The following is a 26,835-nucleotide window of genomic DNA, read 5'->3' on the forward strand; positions in this document are numbered from 1 at the left end:
AAAAAACTAACAAAATGGAACGGACACAGAAAAAAAAAACATTTGTGTGCATGAGCCCTTACTTTTATCTTTTCTGTGTAGCAGGCTTTCTTTTGGCATGCATTTGACTATTGAAGTGTATGCACAAGTTACCATATAGGTGAATTAAGCCTAAGCTTTGGAGCTAGAAATGCTTGAGTAACAACTTATTAAAAACCCAATCAGAAATGGGTCATTCTTTAAAGCATAACCTCAAATTAAATAACAGATAAATTAACTTAGACACAAAAATTATAACCTGAATTAGGTAAAATGAAGTACAGTATATTAGGGTTAAACTAAAGTATTTTACCTGGAAATGAGGAGCAAGCTTGATGTGCATTGTTGTCCTGTTGTCCCACATGAGGATGACCCCATTATTAGTTTTTATCACCATATATAGGCCTCTGCGTATAACATGATAAGGAATTGTATTCTTTTCATTTCTCTTCATCACTTCAATCTTTTCATTGTCAAGAAGAATCTCTTCACCCTTTTGATCAAATAAACTTAAGTGTAAAACTATCTACTGTATCTCAGTATTTATCCACAAGTCCTCAGTGAGAAAGAGAGATGTCTATTGAAATGCCACACATTTTGGAAATAAAAGTCATGCAACCAGTTTAAATACTGTACAAACACGATTGTGAAATCGACTTTGAGATGTCGCAGTTTTTTTAGTGTGACATCACGTCACAAAAGCCACTGAAAGCCTTTGAAAAAAATCAAAAGTTCATTGCATTTTTAACTTAACATGTTAAGAATCAAGAATCTCACACCTGGGTGTAGCTTTACATCCAAGGTATGTGAGGGATTTAGACTGGTCTCATGCTGCAGTCAACTGGGTTCCCTCTATTCTTCGATTGGAGACCCAGTGACAAAATTGCAGGGTTCCAATAATCTGATACGATAACCTAGAGTCTGTGGCAAGGCTTGACAGCCAGCCAGTAAAAGTATTATAGACTTCAGTGGATCACATGTTAAAGTCCCCTACTGGGAGTAAAATTTGAGTAAAAAAAAATTTAAAAGTCTAAGAAATTTTATAAAAAAGTAAAACACAAAAATGTTAGAAATTCAAATGAACGCCCTTTCCAATTTTTCATATTAAATTAACCACTTAAGGACCACAGGTTTATACCCCCCTAAAGACCAGGCCCTTTTTTACAAATCGGCACTCCACAATTTTAGCGGTTTATTGCTCGGTCATGCAACTTACCACCCAAATGAATTTTACCTCCTTTTCTTCACACTAATAGAGCTTTCATTTGGTGGTATTTCATTGCTGCTGACATTTTTACTTTTTTTGTTATTAATCGATTACATTTTTCACTTTCAGTTGCAAAATTTTGCAAAAAAAACGACATCCATATATAAATTTTTCTCTAAATTTATTGTTCTACATGTCTTTGATAAAAAAAAATGTTTGGGTAAAAAAAAAATGGTTTGGGTAAAAGTTATAGCGTTTACTAACTATGGTACAAAAATGAGAATTTCCGCTTTTTGAAGCAGCTCTGACTTTCTGAGCACCTGTCATGTTTCCTGAGGTTCTACAATGCCCAGACAGTACAAACACCCCACAAATGACCCCATTTCGGAAAGTAGACACCCTAAGGTATTCGCTGATGGGCATAGTGAGTTCATAGAAGTTTTTATTTTTTGTCACAAGTTAGCGGAAAATTATGATTTTTTTTTTTTTTTTTCTTACAAAGTCTCATATTCCACTAACTTGTGACAAAAAATAAAAACTTCCATGAACTCACTATGCCCATCAGCGAATACCTTGGGGTGTATTCTTTCCAAAATAGGGTCACTTGTGGGGTAGTTATACTGCCCTGGCATTCTAGGGGCCAAAATGTGTGGTAAGGAGTTTGAAATCAAATTCTGTAAAAAATGACCAGTGAAATCCGAAAGGTGCTCTTTGGAATATGGGCCCCTTTGCCCACCTAGGCTGCAAAAAAGTGTCACACATCTGGTATCTCCGTATTCAGGAGAAGTTGGGGAATGTGTTTTGGGGTGTCATTTTACATATACCCATGCTGGGTGAGATAAATATCTTGGTCAAATGCCAACTTTGTATAAAAAAATGGGAAAAGTTGTCTTTTGCCAAGATATTTCTCTCACCCAGCATGGGTATATGTAAAATGACACCCCAAAACACATTCCCCAACTTCTCCTGAATACGGAGATACCAGATGTGTGACACTTTTTTGCAGCCTAGGTGGGCAAAGGGGCCCATATTCCAAAGAGCACCTTTCGGATTTCACTGGTCATTTTTTACAGAATTTGATTTCAAACTCCTTACCACACATTTGGGCCCCTAGAATGCCAGGGCAGTATAACTACCCCACAAGTGACCCCATTTTGGAAAGAAGACACCCCAAGGTATTCTGTGAGGGGCATGGCGAGTTCCTAGAATTTTTTATTTTTTGTCACAAGTTAGTGGAAAATGATTATTTTTTATTTTATTTTTTTCTTACAAAGTCTCATATTCCACTAACTTGTGACAAAAAATAAAAACTTCCATGAACTCACTATGCCCATCAGCGAATACCTTGGGGTGTCTTCTTTCCAAAATGGGGTCACTTGTGGGGTAGTTATACTGCCCTGGCATTCTAGGGGCCCTAATGTGTGGTAAGGAGTTTGAAATCAAATTCTGTAAAAAATGACCAGTGAAATCCGAAAGGTGCTCTTTGGAATATGGGCCCCTTTGCCCACCTAGGCTGCAAAAAAGTGCCACACATGTGGTATCGCCGTACTCAGGAGAAGTTGGGGAATGTGTTTTGGGGTGTCATTTTACATATACCCATGCTGGGTGAGATAAATATCTTGGTCAAATGCCAACTTTGTATAAAAAAATGGGAAAAGTTGTCTTTTGCCAATATATTTCTCTCACCCAGCATGGGTATATGTAAAATGACACCCCAAAACACATTCCCCAACTTCTCCTGAGTACGGAGATACCAGATGTGTGACACTTTTTTGCAGCCTAGGTGGGCAAAGGGGCCCATATTCCAAAGAGCACCTTTCGGATTTCACTGGTCATTTTTTACACATTTTGATTTCAAACTTCTTACCACACATTTGGGCCCCTAGAATGCCAGGGCACTATAACTACCCCACAAGTGACCCCATTTTGGAAAGAAGACACCCCCAGGTATTTCGTGATGGGCATAGTGAGTTCATGGAAATTTTTATTTTTTGTCACAAGTTAGTGGAATATGAGACTTTGTAAGAAAAAAAAAAAAAAAAATCATCATTTTCCGCTAACTTGTGACAAAAAATATAAAATTCTAGGAACTCGCCATTCCCCTCACGGAATTCCTTGCGGTGTCTTCTTTCCAAAATGGGGTCACTTGTGGGGTAGTTATACTGCCCTGGCATTTTCCAGGGGCCCTAATGTGTGGTAAGTAGGTAAATGACCTGTGAAATCCTAAAGGTGCTCTTTGGAATGTGGGCCCCTTTTCCTACCTAGGCTGCAAAAAAGTGTCACACATGTGGTATCGCCGTATTCAGGAGAAGTTGGGCAATGTGTTTTGGGGTGTCTTTTTACATATACTCATGCTGGGTGAGAGAAATATCTCAGCAAAAGACAACTTTTCCCATTTTTTTATACAAAGTTGGCATTTGACCAAGATATTTATCTCACCCAGCATGGGTATATGTAAACTGACACCCCAAAACACATTGCTCAACTTCTCCTGAGTACGGCGATACCAGATGTGTGACACTTTTTTGCAGCCTAGATGCGCAAAGGGGCCCACATTCCTTTTATGAGGGCATTTTTAGACATTTGGATCCCAGACTTCTTCTCACGCTTTAGGGCCCCTAGAATGCCAGGGCAGTATGAATACCCCACATGTGACCCCATTTTGGAAAGAAGACACCCCAAGGTATTCAATGAGGGGCATGGTGAGTTCATAGAAATTTTTTTTTTTTTGGCACAAGTTAGCGGAAATTGATTTTATTTATTTTTTTCTCACAAAGTCTCCCTTTCCGCTAACTTGGGACAAAAATTTCAATCGTTCATGGACTCAATATGCCCCTCACGGAATACCTTGGGGTGTCTTCTTTCAGAAATGGGGTCACATGTGGGGTATTTATACTGCCCTGGCATTCTAGGGGCCCTAAAGCGTGAGAAGAAGTCTGGAATATAAATCTCTAAAAAATTTTACGCATTTGGATTCCGTGAGGGGTATGGTGAGTTCATGTGAGATTTTATTTTTTGACACAAGTTAGTGGAATATGAGACTTTGTAAGAAAAAAAAAAAAAATTCCGCTAACTTGGGCCACAAAAATGTCTGAATGGAGCCTTACAGGGGGGTGATCAATGACAGGGGGGTGATCAATGACAGGGGGGTGATCAGGGAGTCTATATGGGGTGATCACCCCCCTGTCATTGATCACCCCCCTATAAGGCTCCATTCAGATGTCCGTACGTGTTTTGCGGATCCGATCCATGTATCCGTGGATCCGTAAAAATCATACGGACATCTGAATGCAGCCTGACAGGGGGGGTGATCAATGACAGGGGGGGTGATCAATGACAGGGGGGTGATCAATGACAGGGGGATGATCAGGGAGTCTATATGGGGTGATCACCCCCCCTGGAAGGCTCCAGGGAGACGCCTGTATGTGTTTTGCGGATCCGATCCATCTATCAGTGGATCCGTAAAAATCATGCGGACGTCTGAATGGAGCTTTACAGCGGGGTGATCAATGACAGGGGGATAATCAATGACAGGGGGGGTGATCAGGGAGTCTATATGGGGTGATCACCACAGTCATTGATCACGCCCCTGTAAGGCTCCATTCAGACGTCCGTATGCGTTTTGCGGATCCGATCCATCTATCAGTAGATCCGTAAAAATCATGCGGACATCTGAATGGAACTTTACAGGGGGGTGATCAATGACAGGGGGGTAATCAATGACAGGGGGGTGATCAGGGAGTCTATATGGGGTGATCACCACAGTCATTGATCACGCCCCTGTAAGGCTCCATTCAGACGTCCGTATGCGTTTTGCGGATCCGATCCATCTATCAGTGGATCCGTAAAAATCATGCGGACATCTGAATGGAGCTTTACAGGGGGGTAATCAATGACAGGGGGGTGATCAGGGAGTCTATATGGGGTGATCACCACACTCATTGATCACGCCCCTGTAAGGCTCCATTCAGACGTCCATATGCTTTTTGCAGATCCGATCCATCTATCAGTGGATCCGTAAAAATCATGCGGACGTCTGAATGGAGCTTTACAGGGGGGTGATCAATGACAGGGGGGTAATCAATGACAGGGGGGTGATCAGGGAGTCTATATGGGGTGATCACCACAGTCATTGATCACGCCCCTGTAAGGCTCCATTCAGACGTCCGTATGCGTTTTGCGGATCCGATCCATCTATCAGTGGATCCGTAAAAATCATGCGGACGTCTGAATGGAGCTTTACAGGGGGGTAATCAATGACAGGGGGGTGATCAGGGAGTCTATATGGGGTGATCACCACAGTCATTGATCACGCCCCTGTAAGGCTCCATTCAGACGTCCGTATGCGTTTTGCGGATCCGATCCATCTATCAGTGGATCCGTAAAAATCATGCGGACGTCTGAATAGAGCTTTACAGGGGGGTGATCAATGACAGGGGGGTGATCAGGGAGTCTATATGGGGTGATCAGGGGTGATCAAGGGTGAATAAGGGGTTAATAAGTGACAGGGGGGGTGTAGTGTAGTGGTGCTTGGTGCAACATATTACTGAGCTACCTGTGTCCTCTGGTGGTCGATCCAAACAAAGGGGACCACCAGAGGACCAGGTAGCAGGTATATTAGACGCTGTTATCAAAACAGCGTCTGATATACCTTTCAGGGGTTAAAAAAATCACATCTCCAGCCTGCCAGCGAACGATCGCCGCTGGCAGGCTGGAGATCCACTCTCTTACCTTCCGTTCCTGTGAGCGCGCGCGCCTGTGTGCGCGCGTTCACAGGAAATCTCGGCTCTCGCGAGATGACGCCAATCGGCGTTAGCGTAGCCTGGGGGAGCCGCCGCGATGACGCCTTTCGGCGTTACAGTTGCGGCAAGTGGTTAAACAAGAAAAACAATTGTTATCATGTCTGAAAATTTTAACTATTCTAGTCTTGTTACAAACTTACCTGTCCGGGCCCCAGTGTGGACGCATCAGAATCGATTTTCTTTGCTGATTCCAATGAATTCCAAGAGCTTTTTTACCTCTGGATAGGTCATCAGTATCTGATCACTTGTGGTCCGACACTCGGGACCCCGTAGATCAGTTGTTTGAGAGGAAAGTGACACCTGCTGTAGTGCCACGACCATCTTCAGCTTTTGCTAGGCCATGAGATATCATGTTCATCAGTCATATGGCCTAGGCGCAGCTCAGCTCCATTGAAGTGAATAGCGTTGAGCTGTGATATCAAGCAAAGCCACTACACAATGTACGGTACTGTGCTTGGTAAGCAGAGAGAAGACCTCGGCACTACTGCAGCGCCAGTGCATTCTCAAACAGCTGATCGACGGGGGTCCCGGGTGTCGGACCCGCACCGATCAGATACTGATGACCTATCCAGAAGATAGGTTATCAGAAAAAAAAAAACTTTTGGAAAACCTTTGATCATCCCTACACATAATGTATAGTGTAAAAAAAATCTTTTTTACTGGTATATGCTAGGTTCTGGGTCATCCTACAATCTGGGTCATCCTTTGCTTAACAAAGTCTGCCAGGGTCTTCTCTTTTTAGTAAACTGTTTAAAATATTGATTTCTTACTCCAATAAGCATCTTGAGGTTTTTTGAACATGTGGTGCCAGTCGTTCCACAGGGCACATTCTCAGAGATGACTCTGAAAGAGCTTTGACCTCCATTCTCACCACAATTATCCTGTAGAAAAAGAAAATGTGGTATTATCAGCCATGTCCATTCAGGTCATCTTTTATTTGCTGTCAAAATGTAAAAACGAATGTACCTGGGCTAATGTGTATTCACAGCTCCCACTAAAGGTAAATTGCTTGCCATCAAAAGTGATGTAATGACCATCCCCATAAACGGAACACGTTCCAAGGCAAGGTTTATGAGTGCACTGCCATCTTCTGTCCTTACAGGTGCTGCAAAAATAGGCAAATCAGAAGACAAACGTACTTTGAGCAAATATATCAAGCACAAGGCTTCGATCACACAGTGCAGTTTTTGCATGCATTGTTTAGCTACTATTAAAACTACAGTACAAGAATCAGTAGTCAGTGCATTATATTGTTATAAGAGGGGGTTCAGCTGAAACTGTCGACCAATTTTAATTTGGGTCCGAACTGATCATTTTATTTTTGTCTCTCTCTTTCTCACAATCCACCAAAATTAAATTGAATGACCAAGATTTTGGATTTAGAGCGCTTTAACCCCTTCTAATCCAGACTATTTTTCACCTTCCTGCCCAGGTCTATTTTTTCAAATCAGGCACCATGTGTCACTTTATGTGGTAAGAACTTTGGAATGGTTTTACTTATCTAACCAATTCTGAGATTGTTTTCTGCTTTCTGATTGTACTTCATGATAGTGGTAAATTTGGATCAATTTTTTTTTTCCTTTCTTTATATTAAAAAAATTTATAATTTACAGAAATTTTAGAAAAATTCACAACTTTCTAAATTTGAATTTCTCCACTTTTAAGACAGATATGTATCTCATAAAATAGTAATCAATCAACATTCGACATATGTCTACTTCATGTAGGTTTCAAAGAAGAAGACCGGCACTTCGCAGATGCAGATCACAATGTAGATTTATTCAGTCACATATTCAAGTGGCATAGTGACGCGTTTCAGCACAAGTGTGCTTTCATCAGACTGCAATGAAACATCTTACACTCCAGCTATTTATACATAAATGAGACACTAAGGAACTGACATCATCAGAGGAGCTCCGCCTCCCTCATTAACTAAAAATTCGCATATCAAATAATCGCAATGAAATATTCGCATTAGAAAATTCGCAAAAAAAATTCGCATAAACATATCCACTCTATACTGGCGAAGATTTTCAGTCCAATAGTCCATTTTGGCAGTGATTAATCACGCTGAAGAAAAAGAGAAATATATTTATCTAATTGCATAAAGCCGAATGCCTTATAGGAAGCAGGACACATTGTACTCACGATTGAGGCCCCTGGGCTCCATTGTCTGAAGACGATGGATCCAGTAAGCCTCTCTTTTCAATAACAATTTATTTCTATCACCCCCTCGACGGGGTAATGATACAATAATCTGATACCTCAACTGCGAGATATTATGTTTTTTATCATGAAAATGAAGGGGTATTGGAAGTAATAAATTCTGTTTGCGGATAGTAGATTTGTGTTTACTTAGTCTGTCCTTCATTCTCATCGAGGTTTCCCCCACATATAATAATCCACATGGACATTTAAGAATGTAAACCACAAATCTACTATCACAGGTGAACGTGCCCCTTATTGGAATATTTTCACCTGAGTGAGGGTGGGAAAAACATGAACCCTTTATGACGCTGGAACAATTGACACAATTTAAACAAGGAAAAGTGCCCCGTCTAGGTGTAGATAAAAAACTCTGTCCTCTTTCTATTTTATTACTTCCCACATCTGCCCGGACTATTTTATCCCTAATATTTTCTGCCCGTTTATAGCATATCATGGGTGGCCTCTGGAACTCTCCTATCCGTGGATAGGACTTGGATAATATGTGCCAATGTTGATTAACAATAGTCCTCAGGCGCTGGGACCAGGGATGGTATTTAATCACTAAGGGGATCCTTGTTTCTTTCTTAGTTCTATCCGGTGGTGTAGTCTCAGCTTTATTACGCTGTATTTTCAATAGATCAGGGGGGTAGCCTCGCTCTCTAAATTTATTGGTCATATCGTCTAATCTTATTTGGCACATATCCCTATCACTGACGATCCGTCTAACCCTCTGGTATTGTGAATATGGGATAGATTCCTTGATGGTTGCTGGGTGACTACTTGAAAAGGACAGTAAACTGTTCCTATCAGTTGATTTCACAAATAAATCCGTCTGTATCTTACCTTCTTTGTCCCTAGTCACCCAGGTATCCAAAAAGGAAATTCTATCAGAACTATGGTGTACAGTGAATTTAGGTTCATCCCAGATGGAATTTAAATACGTGGTAAATTCCGTAAGGGATCGGACGTCGCCTCGCCATACGCAAAAAATATACAATGTTGATGATATAGAGGGCTATAGTAAACAAATTGACACTCAAAAGAAGCCATATATGTATTTGCGTATGGCGTCGCGACGTCCGATCCCATCGCGGTCCCACGGCACTGCTGATAAAAAGAATCTTGAAACAAAAAGTAATTTTGCTCAAGGACTATTTTCAAAAGTTCCATAAAAAATTCCTTTTCTGCCTTTTTGAATGTGCTTGTGCCTAAGAGACCCGCAACTTTTTTGCGAATTTTCTAATGCGAATATTTCATTGCGATTATTTGATATGCGAATTTTTAGTTAATGAGGGAGGCGGAGCTCCTCTGATGATGTCAGTTCCTTAGTGTCTCATTTATGTATAAATAGCTGGAGTGTAAGATGTTTCATTGCAGTCTGATGAAAGCACACTTGTGCTGAAACGCGTCACTATGCCACTTGAATATGTGACTGAATAAATCTACATTGTGATCTACATCTGCGAAGTGCCGGTCTTCTTCTTTGAAACGTTTGTCTGGACGCCATTCCACGGACACGTGCACCGCGAATTCAAGAAGGTAGTGCCGCCCTGTCTTCACTAGAATCTACTTCATGTAGGTATCAGTAATTTTTTTTTTTTTTAGGACTTAGAAGGCTTAGAATTTTAGAAGCGATTTTTCAAATTTTCAAGAACATTTCCAAAATAATTTCTTTAAGCACCAATTCAGTTATAAAGTGATTTTAAGGGGCTTATTTAATAGAAACCACCTATAAATTACCCAATTTTAGAAACTACACTCTTCAAATGATTTAAAACTGATGTTACAAACTTTGTTAACCTTTGAGTTGTTCCACAAAAATTAAAGATAAGTGAAGGTGAAATTTCAAAATGTGATTTTTATTTTTTGCAGATTTTTTATGTTAATCCAGAGAAGATTTAACGACACAATAAACCTTCATATTTATTATCCTGATTCTGCAATTTAGAGAAACACCCCATATGTGGTCCTATATGTGGTCACGTGCGCTGCAGCACATGATTTGCCGCCCAGCGTCATACATGTACGGCGCTGGTCGGGAAGAGGTTAAACTGATGCAGACTCTATACTGCAAATCTGCTACAGCTGGACAGCATGCATATTGTGAAAGTGAAAAGGCTTACCATGTGTTACAACCAATCAAGATGGTGTCTCCTGGTTTAAATGTAGCTTCATTATGTATACATGGGCACTGCTCCTTACCGATGCAACCTCCTTCCCCATCAGAAACCAGGCCAGGAGGGCACATACAGCCTGATATACACTGAGAGCTGAACTGTAGAAGAATGAGACACAATTTAAATGTACTAGAGACTTTGTCACACAGTGTAAGGCCTCTTTAGAATCTTCAGAATAGGTAATCAATATCAGATCTGTAGGGATCTGATGCTTGGCTCCCCCACCAATCATCCACCATAAAACTAAACATTTGATGGAGCTAGAAGCAGAAGTCTCCATGTATCTGCCATGATAGCATTCTGCAGCTCAAGATCCATTCAAGTGAAGGGTTCAGTACTTCAGCCCAGAAAACTCCACAGTGGATGGAGCTTTCTCCTTCCACACCATCTACTGTGTAGTTTCTGGCACCGATGACTACAGGTAACAGCTGATCAGTCGGGATGCTGGCTGTTGGATTCCCTCTAATCTGATATTAATGACCTATCCTGAGGACAGGTCATTAATAGCTCTAGCTTGGATAACCTCTTTAACAAGGGGTTAGATATCTTCCTTGTAAAACACAATATACAGAGTTACCGGTATTTATATAGAATGTTGATTCAGGGATCGGTGGTTACAAGAATGCCATTGTTTTCAGTTGTAGGGTGGAAGAGTGGTTTTTGCCTCTTCTGGATTAACTTGGGTTTGTACGGAATGGTTGGACTTAGAGAATTGCTCTTTCTAGGGGCTTTTGGACTATAATAATCAACTGAATGAGGAGGTTTTGCTTTTACAATTGCCCTCACTCAAAATGCATGTCCTTGTGTGTATCGGTAGTTGCACTGATAAAAGATGCTCATCATTTCCATGTTTACTTACGCAGTCCATGTCCAATGTATGACAGCTCTTCTGACACTCCACACCCTTGGTTCCTTTTGGAGCTCCGGAACAATTAAAATAAGCCAGTGGGTCTGGGCAAACTGGTGGGAGAGTTTTGGATGTAATAGTAGTACTAACATAAAAATCTCCACAAACAGTATGTAAAATGAGCCGCTTCAGAAATATAAATCACAACACAATTTACTGTTGAAAAATAGTAATGTGATTTTACCTTATATGATAACCAGGGGTTGATGCCCAGGGGGTCGCCAAGCCCTCCTCACTGCTGATGGCCAGGGACATAATGATATGATTCTATGAATGGATATTAATGCTGGGAGCATTAGGTATTGTACTTCTGTACCTTGCTGAATATTACAGTGGGTAATGGGAGCCCGTGGCCAGGCACATAAGTATGCCCTGAAGTGCACCCTTATAGGCCACAGGCCACTCTATGAGGCAGTGTACAAATGGGGCAGGGACAAAGGCATTCTAGCCTGCAGGCTGCATCAGAGGTGGCAACTTGGACCAGGTCTTAGGTACTTTATTTTTTTTCTTCTTTTCTTGGTCACTTAAGGGTCATACTACTGGGGGCACAATAGGGGTCATTATTAGGGGAAGTCCAGGCAGCATGCTAAAGGTAGCTGCTGTAGCCTGCATTTCACCTATTGGTCCCGCTCTACTTGAGTTAGTCCAGCATATTTGTGTTGCCCTGCCTTGTCAATTCGGATCCATCTAGAATATGGGGCCACTTAGTTTTTTCCAGGGCCACTTTAAGTTCCCAGTCCACCATGAAAATAATGTATTCAATCACCAGTATACCATTGACCAGTGCCCAGTGATAACATACTGTACACTGATGGTCAAATAACTCAACTTAAGGGCTCATTCGTATCACGGATGAAGACCCATTGACTTGAATGGGTCCGCGATCTGCAAGATACGGCAAAAGATAGGACATGTCCTATCTTTTGTGGAGCTGAGGCATGGACCTGAAAGCAAATCTAGAGAGGACCCTGTCCGGGAAGGGTTTTATAATATATCAAACAATTTGTCAAATGGGCTACTAACCACTCTTGTCCCAGACACTAAAAGCTTTTACTTCTTTATTAAAAATAAGTGGAGAAGGTGAACATCTGTGAGCTAACTGAAAGATTAAAACTAGCTATACACCCCGAGTGCTCTTTGAGATTAATATAAAGCACAGGAGCGCAGGCGGGGGTGCACTGACCCGCACTACCTTTCCTAGATCCCCTACTATATTAGCTGAGGTATCGCACTGTGCCCTATTGCTAATGAACCCCCACAATTGAGGCGTAAACTTTCGGAACAACCACAGTCCGCATCTAAATCACCAGTCTTTATAAATGTCCCCCATTATTTACACTGCAGAATGTTCTTCTGCAGCAGAACACAGGGCAGGAATTGACTTGATGTGGCGTATTTTCTGGCAGATTTTCCCACCGTGTGTGAAGGGACCTTTATCCTGATGTATGTCCCAAGTGACAGACCCAATCTAGTAGCTATCTACAGTATGTTTCACAGTACATAGGAAGCTGCAGAATTCTGTTCCATGAAAAATCTGTTAAATTGATGACTCGGTCTAGAACCACTTTCACTCCTCTGCTGAAGGAACCAAAGTTCAACTTTGATTTGGGCATAATTCGGCTCAGGCTACTGTCACATCTGTGGTTTTCCTTTCCAGTATTGAGATCCATCATAGGATCTCAAAACCGGAGGAAAACGTTTCAGTTTTGTCCCCATTCATTGTCAGTGGGGACAAAACTGAACGGAATGGAGTGCCCCAGAATGCATTCCGTTCCATTTGGTTGCTTTCCCATGCTGGACACAAAACCGCTGCAAGCATGGGATATTGATCAAGACGGATCCGGCATAAAACACAATGTAAGTCAATGGAGACGGCTCCCTTTTTTTCAGGCACTTTAAAAAAAACTGATCCGCCGCCCATTGACTTACAATGGTTTTAGTGCCGGATCCGTCTTGTTTATTTTAGAGATAATACAACCGGATCCGTTCAGAAAGGAAGCAACCGGTTGTATTATCATAACGGAAGCGTTTTTGCTTATCCACAACGGATCCAGCAAAAATGCTCATGTGAATGTAGCCTAAGAATATCATTCAGGAGCAATAGGCTGAACTATCAAACAGCTAATCTTCAGAATTTTTTTAAAGAATGGATTTCTGCAGCTTGTACTGTAAAACATAAAAAATGCTAAAGCTGACATAAATTTGTTAATTTTTGTGCTTTTTTTTTAGGCCAAATATACATGTAAATGAGTAAAAACAGAGTGGCAACAAAGGCCTACGCCTTACATATTCGGGGTGGTTTGTTAGAAACTGTGTATATATACAGTCAGGTCCATAAATATTGGGACATTGACACAATTCTAACATTTTTGGCTCTATACACCAGCACAATAGATTTGAAATGAAACTAACAAGATGTGCTTCACCTGCAGACTGTCAGCTTTAATTTGAGGGTATTTACATCCAAATCAGGTGAACGGTGTAGGAATTACAACAGTTTGCATATGTGCCTCCCACTTGTTAAGGGACCAAAAGTAATGGGACAGAATAATAATCATAAATCAAACATTCACTTTTTAATACTTGGTTGCAAATCCTTTGCAGTCAATTACAGCCTGAAGTCTGGAACACATAGACATCACCAGACGCTGGGTTTCATCCCTGGTGATGCTCTGCCAGGCCTCTACTGCAACTGTCTTCAGTTCCTGCTTGTTCTTGGGGCATTTTCCCTTCAGTTTTGTCTTCAGCAAGTGAAATGCATGCTCAATCGGATTCAGGTCAGGTGATTGACTTGGCCATTGCATAACATTCCACTTCTTTCCAAAACTCTTTGGTTGCTTTTGCAGTATGCTTTGGGTCATTGTTCATCTGCACTGTGAAGCACCGTCCAATGAGTTCTGAAGCATTTGGCTGAATATGAGCAGATAATATTGGCCGAAACACTTCAGAATTCATCCTGCTGCTTTTTTCAGCAGTCACATCATCAATAAATACAAGAGAACCAGTTCCATTGGCAGCCATACATGCCCACGCCATGACACTACCACCACCATGCTTCACTGATGAGGTGGTATGCTTAGGATCATGAGCAGTTCCTTTCCTTCTCTATACTCTTCTCTTCCCATCACTCTGGTACAAGTTGATCTTGGTCTCATCTGTCCATAGGATGTTGTTCCAGAACTGTGAAGGCTTTTTTAGATGTCGTATGGCAAACTCTAATCTGGCCTTCCTGTTTTTGAGGCTCACCAATGGTTTACATCTTGTGGTGAACCCTCTGTATTCACTCTGGTGAAGTCTTCTCTTGATTGTTGACTTTGACACACATACACCTACCTCCTGGAGAGTGTTCTTCGGTCATTCCCCACAGTGGTTTTCCGTGGTCTTTTGGTGTTGCTGAGCTCACCGGTGCGTTCCCTCTTTTTAAGAATGTTCCAAACAGTTGTTTTGGCCACACCTAATGTTTTTGCTATCTCTCTGATGGGTTTGTTGTGTTTTTTCAGCCTAATGATGGCTTGCTTCACTGATAGTGACAGCTCTTTGGATCTCATCTTGAGAGTTCATAGCAACAGATTCCAAATGCAAATAGCACACTTGAAATGAACTCTGGACCTTTTATCTGCTCATTGTAATTGGGATAATAAGGGAATAACACAGACCTGGCCATGGAACAGCTGAGAAGCCAATTGTCCCATTACTTTTGGTCCCTTAACAAGTGGGAGGCAAATATGCAAACTGTTGTATTTCCTACACCGTTTACCTGATTTGGATGTAAATACCCTCAAATTAAAGCTGACAGTCTGTAGTTAAAGCACATCTTGTTTGTTTCATTTCAAATCCATTGTGGTGGTGTATAGAGCCAAAAATGTTAGAATTGTGTTGATGTCCCAATATTTATGGACCTGACTGTATATGTATATATATATATATATATATAAAACACAAAGAAATAGCAGCAGCACTACTTGCAGGTGAAGCCGGGTGCAAAAATCCTCTGACCTTAGGCTGTTGGGTCAAATTGTTGTAGGTTTTTCAAAGAAGAGGCAGCACTCCAGGATACGGTGAAAAAACGACCCTCTTTATTTCCCCTGTGCAACGTTTCAACTGCTCATTGCAGTCTTTCTCAAGCAAGACTGATTGAGAAAGACTGCAATGAGCAGTTGAAGCGTTACACAGGGGAAATAAAGAGGGTCGTTTTTTCACCGTATCCTGGAGTGCTGCCTCTTCTTTGAAAAACCTATATATATATATCCAGAAAATGGCAGGGCAGCACTACTTGCTTCAAGTAGTTCAGGTGCCAGCGTTTTCCCCTTGGTCCTGGGGTCCAAACACAATCCAAATAAATGTAACGCAGCACTCCTTGGGTAAAAATTGAAAAAATTTGATATTTATTCAACACATGTTGATACAGGCCTGTATCAACATGTGTTGAATAAATATCACATTTTTTCACTTTTTACCCAAGGAGTGCTGCGTAACATTTATTTGGAATATATATATATATATATATATATTATTTGGATAATAAAGGGGGGGGAAGCTAGGATTATTGTCTAGACCAGGGATCAGCAACCTTCGGCACTCCAGCTGCTGTGAAACTACAACTCCCAGCATGCAAATATGCTCGGCTGTTCTCACAACTCTGATAGAAGCGAATGGCGCATTCTCGGAGTTGTAGTTTCAGAACATCTGGAGTCTAGAATAAGGGCTGTAAAGAGTAGCTTTGATTTACCTGGCTCTTTAATGACTGCTCCCACACAGGTCAGATGGCCTCTTTCACAGGTACTGTTAATATAAAACATTAATGTATGCATCATTCGATTTTGTACATTTTAGGCAATGACATATAAAGGGAGCATTCACATGAATGTACAGATGCAGCCGAGCTCAATTTGATGGTTAACGCGTTAAGTAAAGAATAGCAAGAAAAAGTTAACAAAATTTTCAATAGATTTCAATGGCTTTTGTCACGAGATAATGTATCTGTTTTGCTGTATCTGACATCTGACACGTTTCACTTGCTTACTTGAAAAAAATGCCTAAAGGAAATGTTCTATAATTTGCGGCTCATCCGCACAGATGCGAACAGCAGATGGATGACATTTGTGTGCCATTCGCATTTTAACCCCTTAAGGACCCATGACATAGCTATACGTCATGGGTCCAATCCCTAAACATGGCACCCGCTCGCACGTGCAGCGAGCGCCTTAGCTGCGGGGTCTCTGCTATTTTAAATAGCAGAGACCCGTGGCACATGTATGCGATTAGCCATAAGGCTGATCGCATACATCTTACCTTTCAGATGCCGTGGTCCAATGTGACCACGCCATCTGCGCAGACCGGAACCATAAATCGCTCGCTTCCGGTCCAGTAACAGCGTTCCCCGGGTAAGATCGGGGGACCTGTTACCTTCGATCTAATTGACCAAAGCCCCAAGCCGTTTTCAGAGTCCATTAGATGTATATATCAATACAGGCCACTAGGTGGCAGCCTTGTATTGATATAGTGCAATTGAAGTCTTCAATGATGGCTATTTAGCCATCAATTAATACTATGGGCAATCGAATAATTGCCAGTTATTATCACCCAAGGTGACTTTAAAAAAGTAAAAAAAAGTTTTTACAAATATAAATAAATATAAATAAAAAAATAAAAAACCTAAAAGTTCAAATCACCCCCCTTTCCTTAAAATAAAAATACTTAACCAATAAAAAAATAAACATAATGTGCATCGCCGCGTGCAAATATACCCATATTATTAAAATATAACAATATTAATGGCATACGGCAAATGGCATAGCAGGAAAAAAATTAAAAACAGCCAATTTGCCATTTTTTGTCACTTTAACTACCCAATAATTTTTTAATAAAAAGTGATCAAAAAGTCGCACACACTTAAAATTGGTAGCACTGAAAAGAACAGATTGTCCCGCAAAAAATGAGCCCTCACACAGCCTCGTACACATAGCTACAAAAAAGTTATAGGGGTCAGAATATGGTTATGAAAAAAAATACATTTTTCCTCAAAGTTTTAATATTTTTTTTTTCAGTATTAAAACACAAGAAAAATTATTCAAGTGTGGTATCGTTGGAACCGTACTGACCTGGAGAATGAAGATAACAGGCCAATTTTACCGCATAGTGTAAAAAATAAAAAAATAAAAACCTTTATCAGAATTACGTTTTTTCCAAATTCTACCCCATTTGGAATTTTTTTCTCGCTCCCTACTACATGGTATGCAACCGTAAATGGTGCTATTAAAAAGTACAACCTGTCCCACAAAAAATAAGCACTCTTAAGGCTATGTGAATGGAAAAATAAAAAAAGTTAGGACTATGGGAAGGCGGGGAGTGAAAATTGAAAACGCAAAAATGGAAAATCCCAGGGTCCTGAAGGGGTTAGGCTGCCCCACAGAAATGAATGGTTCCACATGCGATCTGCAATAAATGTGCATCGGATGCGGACCAAAAAATATGTTAATGTGAATGTTCCCTAACAGTTTTAAAAGTCTTAGCCAAGCTAAAATGACCTTCAGACAAGTATACAAGCATACTGTCTATATAGTCTATGATACAGCATAAGGGTTGCCAACCAGAATTTTTCTGGACAATTAATCCCAAAATCACAGACAGACACTATTTTTTACAGACAAATTGGAAAACCATAATACATGATAAACATTCTATGTAAAACATGTCTATAGTTCAATATACCATCATATACATATACATATCATCAGCAACCACCAGTGTAAAAAAAAAATCACTCAACTTTTTTTTCACAGATTCAGGAAAAGTCACTTATTTTTACAGACTGTCCAGAATTTTATGGACAATCGGCAACCCAGTGCATCACTGCAGTCAGTGGTCACCAGAATTCAAATGAATTACGGTACTTTTAATATAACAAGTAATACCAGGCAAAAGTAATCTGATTAACTGGAGTGGCACAAACCTTAGCCTTTCACATCAAGAAAGTTTATTCCACACCTCTGATGTGAGCAAACTCTTGGTAACAGTTTTATGGGGGCACTGAAGGGCACTTTGGCTTTTTTGGAGGCATCTTTGTTGGCTTGTATAGAGTACTTGTTGTAATGAGGGGACTGTGACTGGCACTGTTATGAGGCACTAAAGCCATTTTACCTGGATTTTAAAATGGTATTCCTATCTTAAACCAATTTGTTTAAGACTGTGCTTAAATGGTCACGACCTTTCCACACAACTTTGTATAAATCAATAGTACAAACAACCATAAAGAAACTTATGTAATATATTTTATCAGAGAAAAATCCTTGTTCTAGAATTATCAGTTGTTCTCTCTCCCCTTCCTTCCCTTTTGTAAAATAACTTTGCCTCTGAAATTTATGAGAAATCCACCCTGGTGAGACCAGGAGGTCTGCCTGCTCACTAAAGGATCAGAAAACTTTATCTCATACAAGTCTATGGAGAGAGAGAGGGAAGCCAGAGAGACTGTGCAGTTAAATAGAAAGTTACTATCTCAGTCCAAGTGGTATATTCACATTAGTAGAAGTCAGCACTTCTCTCTAATGTCTTCAATAATTCTGGGGCTGTTTTTTAGTGAGCGTGAGAAAGTTATAATGCTTATTCTCCTCTACTTTCTGTGTGCAGTGGATGGGAGCTATTTTCCACCCACCAGATTTGATAAAGCTGTGAAAAAGAACCAGCATACAGAGGAGAAAACTGATAAAACAAATACCAGATACATGTCACATAATGGTCAGAAATAGTGTTATTCCTCATGCAATGTTTGTTGAAAGTATGCTTTAAAGGGATCCTGTCACCAGGATTTTGTGTATAGAGCTGAGGACATGGGTTGCTAGATGGCCGCTAGCACATCTGCAATACCCAATCCCCATAGCTCTGTGTGCTTTTATTGTGTAAAAAAAAACGATTTGATGCATATGCAAATTAACCTGAGATGAGTCCTGTCCCTGACTCATCTCACGTACAGGACTCATCTCAGGATAATTTGCATATGTATGAAATCATTTTTTTTTACACAATAAAAGCACACAGAGCTATGGGGACTGGGTATTGCGGATGTGCTAGCGGCCATCTAGCAACCCATGTCCTCAGCTCTATACACAAAATCCCAGTGACAGGTTCCCTTTAATTAAGTCAACCTTTTGTCTTACCCAAGGATGATGGATTCAAATGATGCATTTAAGTTCCATTAATGTGTTAAGTTGACCACATCTAGCAAATGTTGAGCTGCTAATTTATCTAGGTTTTATGTATAGTTCTAGTCAAGGATTTGTTTTTAAGAAATCCATAAGAAAAGTACCAAAACAAAATGCGTAAAGAGTTTTAACATATTAGAAGGGTCCAAGCTAAGAAGCCATATATGTTACACCTATGGGATCGGGAAATGGAAATCCAGCCATGTTTAAATAAGCTATGATTGGGAGGACCAGATGGACTACAAAAAATGCTGTATTATAACGAGAAAAGACACCGCCTCCATTTTTTTCTACATGCTTACCACGCAATTCCATTCTCTTCAACCATTTCTCCAGATTGCATGGCATTGCCTTGGTAGTAACATGGGCATGAACTTGAATTTACACAATCTCCATTCTCATTTAGATATGTTCCTCCTCTGCACACACATCCATCCACCGGAGAAAATTCATAGTTGAATGTTGTGTCACCATCACTGCGAGATCGGCAGGTGGGCTGACACCGTGTTACATTGTACTGGTATACCTGGGAATCTTTGCAAGATTTGGTGTACTTTTCTATAAGGAGCAATAAAAAAATCTAAAAATTAAAAAGGAAGTCTTTACAGGGCACGTTTACATGGGCTAAATGAGGACTCCACAAATACTTACCACAGACATTGTCTCTCCACCCAATGAGGGTGACACTTTTCTTGGCACATGCATAGGCATATGAACCCAGAGCTGCACACATGCATTCCTCACTGTCTTTACAGCTGCATGTGTCTGAAAGGCAATTCTAAAATAAAAAATAAAAAAAATAAAAAAAAAAGTTAATACACACAGGTTTATGGTGCTGTATGCTGTTAATCAACTAAGAAAATTAAAGATGTTTTCAATTCACTTACTTCATCTCCAGTGGCCCTGTTCTCCTAGTTAGCTGAGGGTCATGCGACCTGTTACGTCAGCTTCTTTCCCTGCACTGATGACGTTCCAAGCAGGAGGAGCAGGCCTGCCTTGGTGCACAGAACCTCACTATGAAAGCTGTGCTGGTTGGAGCAAAAAAACACACCCCCTGCTGGCCATGCCCCTCTTTGCACTGCCCAATCTGCTGGCTGGGCTGACTACCCTGTGTCTCCCCTCTCACTGGATTCTTCAGCAAAGTTTAACCCCTTCTACCATAAGCAGGGTTGGAGGGTCTGCCTCAGGTACTGAGCAGGCACTGAAGAGACAAATTCTGTGCACAGGATCTTCTCTCCCTCCTCACCCTGCAAACATAGAGCTGACAAATACTCTTCTGCTGTCTGTGAGGAAGTGTCTGCAGAGCATTGCACAAGAACAGGTAGGGGGGAGATCCTGTGTGTATGAGCAATGTCATTGTACTGTACGGTTGGGAACTGTAGTCCCAAACATATAACATGCTGCTGAGTATCCCAGCAGTCAGACTACATGCAGGGCAGCAATTGTATTCACTCCCTTTGCAGAGCAGAGGGATGGGAGAGGCAATCCCTGTTGACATCTTTGGCGACTGTACTTAAACACCATCACAGCTCTGCAACTGCATATAAACAAAGGGGCCAGAACAGAACTAGGGAAATGAGTAAATATCTTTTTTTTGGCCTAAAACTTGCTTAGCTTGTGTATATGTATATTGCAGAACATCAGATATACAGTGCTTTTTTTTTTACGTAACTCAATAACATTTATAAAAGAAAAATCACATAAAAATAATACTTCTTCAAGTATATACTACAGAGAATTTTTTTTTAAAAAAATCCTGAATGATGTAATAAATATGTTCATGTACAAGACTTGTTTTTTTGTTTTTGTCTGTAGTATATACCTGAAGAAGTTGCACCTTTAAGTCTAAATGCTCTCCTATTATTCCCCCTTTGAAGTAGCTGTTTTTTGTGCACTTTTTCCCCCCCTATCCCGCAGGCGACCTTGATTAGGTGGTACGTATAGCTGTGCATGCTCTTCCTCTCATTGGATGCTGACTGCAGACAGAGGTAACAAGTAGCAGCACACTATATGTGCAGGGTCTGCTCTCCTAGATGTAGATGCCCGAAGGCATAGAGGTAGGTTTAGAGTCCTGCCTTAATGAGACCACCTTGGCGCTGGTGGGCACTTGTAACGGGGTGCCGAAGGCACACTCGGTCTCCGATCAGCCGCAGACCTGCTGCTTAGCTTCGGGAGCAAGGATCTGTGTTTGACCTCGTTCCCAGGGCGGCTTTGCTAGCTGGGAGGCTCCCTGCTCCTTGGTCTGCCTTGAGCGCCGAGCTGATCACTCGGTGCTCGACTGGTCAGTCTGTCGGTCATGTGACGCTGGCCACGTCACATGACCCTCACTCCCCACTATAAATACGGGCAGCCTGCTGGCCACAGGTTGCCTGTTAATTTAGGTTCCTGGCAGTTGTTGGATACCTGTGTACTTACCTGATCCTGTTCCCTGACGATCCTTTGCCTGCTCCTCCTGTACTGCGCATCCTTCCTGGTATATTGACCTCGGCTTCCACCTGACTATTCTTTGCGGACTCCTTTGGTACTTCTCGACTCGCCTGGTATTTATGACCCCGGCTTCTCCTGACCTTTCTTTGCTTATCCCTCTGTACTGCGTTGTCCTCTTGGTTTTGACCCGATCCGTTCACTATCCGTTATTTGTCTTGTCTGTCCTTCCCGCACGTATACTAAGTTACGGACTGCCGTCTAGTTGTCCCCTGTCATCAGGACTCGTGAGGCAAGTAGGCAGGGCCAGGGGTGAGGGTGGAGCGCAGTGGTCACTATCCTCCCCCCTGTGTGTGTGTGTACGAGACCGTTACAGCACTAATGTGTTTTGATGTATGATATACAAAATATATTGTCTGAAAGCCTAAGAATTTATCATATCAGAATGAGGACTTAGTCCATATATAATGTTTGCATCTATTGTGTTTAGTGCATTATTTTCAGTGATTTTTCTATTATAAATGTAGCCATGCGCACATTCATTTATTTTTTTTATCTTTTTCAGTGTTTTTTTATTTTTTATAACTTGAACAACCCCTTTAACAGAGGAGAAGGGCTATGGATTTAGTACTTTTTAAGAGCAGAAGCACATGACAGAAGCACATTAAACTACTGCATCAGCAACAGGCACACAAAGAGTTATATCTTAAGTGAACATGTCCTAAAAGAGTATTTATGCCTATGTAAACATTAGACCTATGAAATCAAATCCGAGTCGGACTGGCACATCATAATACAGTAGGATCCTTTAGTGGGTCCAGTCTCTGAAGCCATAGTGGGCCCCCAAGATCCAGGATTTTTTTTTAATTTGAAGCTGCCTTTGGTGCTAATCACTTGTCACTGGGGTTTATTAATTTGGTTCAAACCCTATTAGACTGTATAGATGATATAGGGGTGGGGTCCCAGCAATAGTTTATTCTAGTGGGCCCAAAGAATCCCAGTCTGACACTGAACAAAATCCTCATCATTTTTTATAGAAAAACAGATGCCTAAAAGCCAAATATAAAAATAAAATGACCACAGAAATAATATTCCCATTTCTGTATTGCCCCTTAAAGGGGTTGTGCACCCGTGGTTCGGCAAACCCCCCTCCCTTGGGCAGACCAGCAGACCTGTCCGCTCATTTTCTCCTCAGCCACTGCTGCTCAGTTGCGCTCCCAGGATGTTAACTTCCATTTTGACACCGCTACAGCCAATCAATAGCCTCAGAGGTGACCTGCTCCCCCAAAGGTAAACAACCCCTTTAAACTATGCTGTGTTTACTGAATTTCAGCTTAGAACTGTAACTGTATGGGATTTCTGGTTGTCACCATATTTAGAAGACTCGTTTTTTATTGTATAGGGAGAGGTCCTCAAGTTTATGGATGTCCTGTGACTATCACTTTTAAGAAGTACTGTAACATGTATCAAATGGCTACATACCATAGAACTAGACCATGTGGCTACTATGGGATCAATAGAGAGGGAGGGGGGGGGGGGTCCAGCCCTTGATGGTCCCACACAGTTTTTTTACTGTCTGACAAGAACATGTATAGGACAACCCCCCTCCCCTTCATAGAGGAACTGCATTGTTACCAAGCAAGGAGTAGAGGAATTGGACCAAGTGACATGAAAAAGGCATGGGCTGGAATACAAAAACTTTGGTGACAAAATTTGGTACCATAATGGGGTACTTTTTGACCTTTGCTATGGGGCAGCCTCTCATTGTATGCCATTGATTGTATTTGTCTGTTGAGCTGTCTCTGCATTTAAAGGCCTTTGGCTGACACTATACTGGCGAGCTAATGTTCTGCATCTTCTATTTTATAGCTTTTACTGCCTGAAGATCTGTAGCTGAAACCCCTATCAGTGTCGTGACTAGAAATGCCTGGGCCCCAGAGCAAATTTGTGATCCCCCCCCCCCCCCCCGCGCGTGTCCGTCCTGTCATCTTATAATACTGTTGAGGGCCCTGACAATAAAATCTTTTACTTCTCCTCTCCTTCTCCTGGGTGGGCCCCTTCTGAGTTTGGACCCCAAAGCAGTCGCTTCCCCTGCTTCCCCTATAGCAGGGATGGCCAACCTTAGGCTCTCCAGCTGTTGCAAAACTACAACTCCCAGCATGCCCAGACTTGCCTTGAGCTATCAGCCTACAGCAGGGCATGGTGGGAGTTGTAGTTTTACAACAGCTGGAGAGCCGCAGGTTGGCCATCCCTGCCCTATAGCTATGCCTCTAACCCCTATGGTGGGTGGTGGCTCATATGGGTGCCACCTAGCTGTTTCTGTATTTGGAAGCCTTGTGGCTGTCACTTTATAAAATATTGTGCCATATATTTGGAGACTCTGGGGAAGATTTATCAAACTGGTGTAAAGTAGAATGGTTCCATCTTTTGTTTTTCAGAGGTCCTTTTGAAAATGAAAGGCGGAATCTGATTGATTGCTTTTGGCAACCAAGCCAGTTCTACTTTACATCAGTTTTCAAAAATCTCCCACTATCTGTTTAATCCCATCACAAGTGAGGAGCGAAGTCCTGAAAAATTATATTCGTCACAAATCGCATTTCATTGTATGTAGTGGCTGCAATGCCGTGGAACGGCGATCGAACCACTCCCCCGTCATTGAACCCCTCAGATGTCGCATTCATCGCTGATTGCAGCATCTGACATTAAAATTGAGGCCTTTCAGGGGTTAATCAGGGTAAAAAATAAACCAAAAACATACTCACCTTCATTTGCACGTGGAGGGGCCGTCTTGGCCATCTTTATTGAATAAACCACTCAAAATCTCGAAATCACTGATTACGTCACTGCACCCAGCCAGCGCGGTGACGTCACCACGTACAAAATTTTGCACAACTTCTTCAATCAAGATGGCCACAATGGCCTCTCCGTGAGCAAACAGATGAGGTAAGGGTTTTTTTTTCACTGCCATTTCAGAAAAAATTGATTCGTCAACACGAAATTCTACTTCATGGCGAATCAAATTTTTCCTGAAATTCAGATCAAAGTCAATTCGCTTGGCTTCAATTTGCTCATCTCTAACCATCACTATAACATCTAAAAGTGCTGTATGCAAAAACTTGTGCTAATCTCTCTTTCATTGAAGAAAGAGTTGGGAAAAGTGCATTACCGCATGATATGGCAGTGGATTTTCTATTGAGTGGCAAGGGGAGAACGGTCCAGACGGAGATGTGAGCAGACCACACCAATGCTGTGCATATTTTTCTGTAAGAAAAGGTAGAATTCTTTTAGTTTATTAAAACAAGCAAAATGTACAGTAAACTGAATAAACTAAGAACGTATAGAAGGAATCTGCTAAGAGTAAAAACAAGCATGATAGTATTTGATAAAATAAAAGTATCCCGGTAGTTTTACATCTATAAACAAACCATATAATAGCTTAGTATATCCATTACAATGGTATACAGTATATTCATTAGACAGCTCATTATTTAGTAATTGAATTTTCCATAAAAGAAAAAGCATTGAATGGTTCCGCAATTAAGGAGATGCGGAACGGAATCACAGAACGGAACACCGGAAGCACTACGGAGTGCTTCCGTGGTGTTTCTTTCCGTTGTTCCGCACCGCAAATAAATATGATATGTTGAATGGGTCCGGCCGCTGCGATTGCGGTCCCCAATGCACGAAACGGCCGCACAATGGCCGTGTGCATGAGGCCTAAGGCTACATGCACACAAACGCTGTTTGTTTTTGTGTCCGTTCAATATTTTTTTTTGCGAATAGAATTCATTTCAATGGGTCCACAAAAAATGCAGACAGCACACCGTGTGCTGTCCGCATCAGTGTGTCCGTTCCGTAAACCCCGCAAAAAAAATAGAACATGTCCTATTCTCGTCCGTTTTAGGATGGATCCGCAAAAAAAAAAAAAAAAACGGATGGCATACGGATGTCATCCTTTTTTTTTCGGATCCGCAATTTCTGGACCGCAAAACACATACGGTCGTGTGCATGTATCCTTAGGCCTCATTTACACGGCCGTTGTTTTTGTCCGCATCCGAGCCGCAGTTTTGGCGGCTCAGATGCGGACCCATTGTCTTCAATGGGGCCGCAAAAGATGCGGACAGTTGCATCCGTTGCTCCGTTCCGCAAAAAAAATATAACCTGTCCTATTCTTGTCCGTGTTTTGCGGACAAGAATAGGCAGTTATAATAATGTCTGCCCGTGCCGTTCTGCAAATTGCGGAATGCACATGGACGCCGTCCGTGTTTTGAGGATCCGTGGTTTGCGGACCGCAAAACACACAACGGTCGTGTGCACGAGGCCTAAGGCAGATGGATTTAAAATGCACCATGTTTTATAAATGTTTTCCTCTCTTCACTCCTTAGGCTCTTCAGTCTTCTGGCTCTCCAGTGTTTCTCTCCTCTAAGGCCACTAAGGCACACGAACGTTTATTTTTTTCCGTTCTGTTTTTGTGGATTCCGTTTGCGGTCCATATGTGGAACCTTTCACTTCAATGGGTCCGCAAAAACAACAGAAGGTACTCCGTATGCATTCTATTTCCGGATTCTCGTTCCGTTCAAAGATAGAACATGTCCTATTATTGACGGCAAATCACGTTCCGTGGCTCCATTCAAGTCAATGGTTCCGCAAAAAAAAAAACGGAATAAATAGGGAATGCACCCGTATGTCTTCCGTATCCGTTTAATTTTTGCGGAACCATCTATTGAAAATTTTATGTCCAGCCCAATTTAATAATGTACTTACTATTTAAACATTATTGTATGCTTCCGTTTGCGATCCACGAAAAAGGGATCAAAAACGGAAACCAAATGGAACGGCAAAACAGAACGGAAGCGGAACAGAAACGCTACTGAAACAAAAAAACTGACCGCAA

At 41.4% G+C, this 26,835-nt stretch overlaps 1 protein-coding gene across 1 annotated transcript in view; it reads right to left on the reverse strand.

Moving 5' to 3' along the window:
• Positions 1-26,835, reverse strand: part of LOC120980019 (mucin-5AC-like) — a 230,892-nt gene that overhangs the window by 136,046 nt on the left and 68,011 nt on the right. Inside the window, exons 16-24 of the mRNA XM_040408884.1 lie at positions 25,108-25,202; positions 20,169-20,295; positions 19,820-20,075; positions 16,049-16,101; positions 11,272-11,372; positions 10,359-10,510; positions 6,994-7,132; positions 6,798-6,908; positions 332-511 (exon numbers count right to left, since the gene is read on the reverse strand). Of these exons, the coding sequence (XP_040264818.1) occupies positions 332-511; positions 6,798-6,908; positions 6,994-7,132; positions 10,359-10,510; positions 11,272-11,372; positions 16,049-16,101; positions 19,820-20,075; positions 20,169-20,295; positions 25,108-25,202 (1,214 nt within the window). The remainder of the gene's footprint in view (positions 1-331; positions 512-6,797; positions 6,909-6,993; positions 7,133-10,358; positions 10,511-11,271; positions 11,373-16,048; positions 16,102-19,819; positions 20,076-20,168; positions 20,296-25,107; positions 25,203-26,835) is intronic.

This window comes from Bufo bufo, chromosome 10 (assembly GCF_905171765.1).
Source record: "Bufo bufo chromosome 10, aBufBuf1.1, whole genome shotgun sequence".
Taxonomy (NCBI): domain Eukaryota; kingdom Metazoa; phylum Chordata; class Amphibia; order Anura; family Bufonidae; genus Bufo; species Bufo bufo.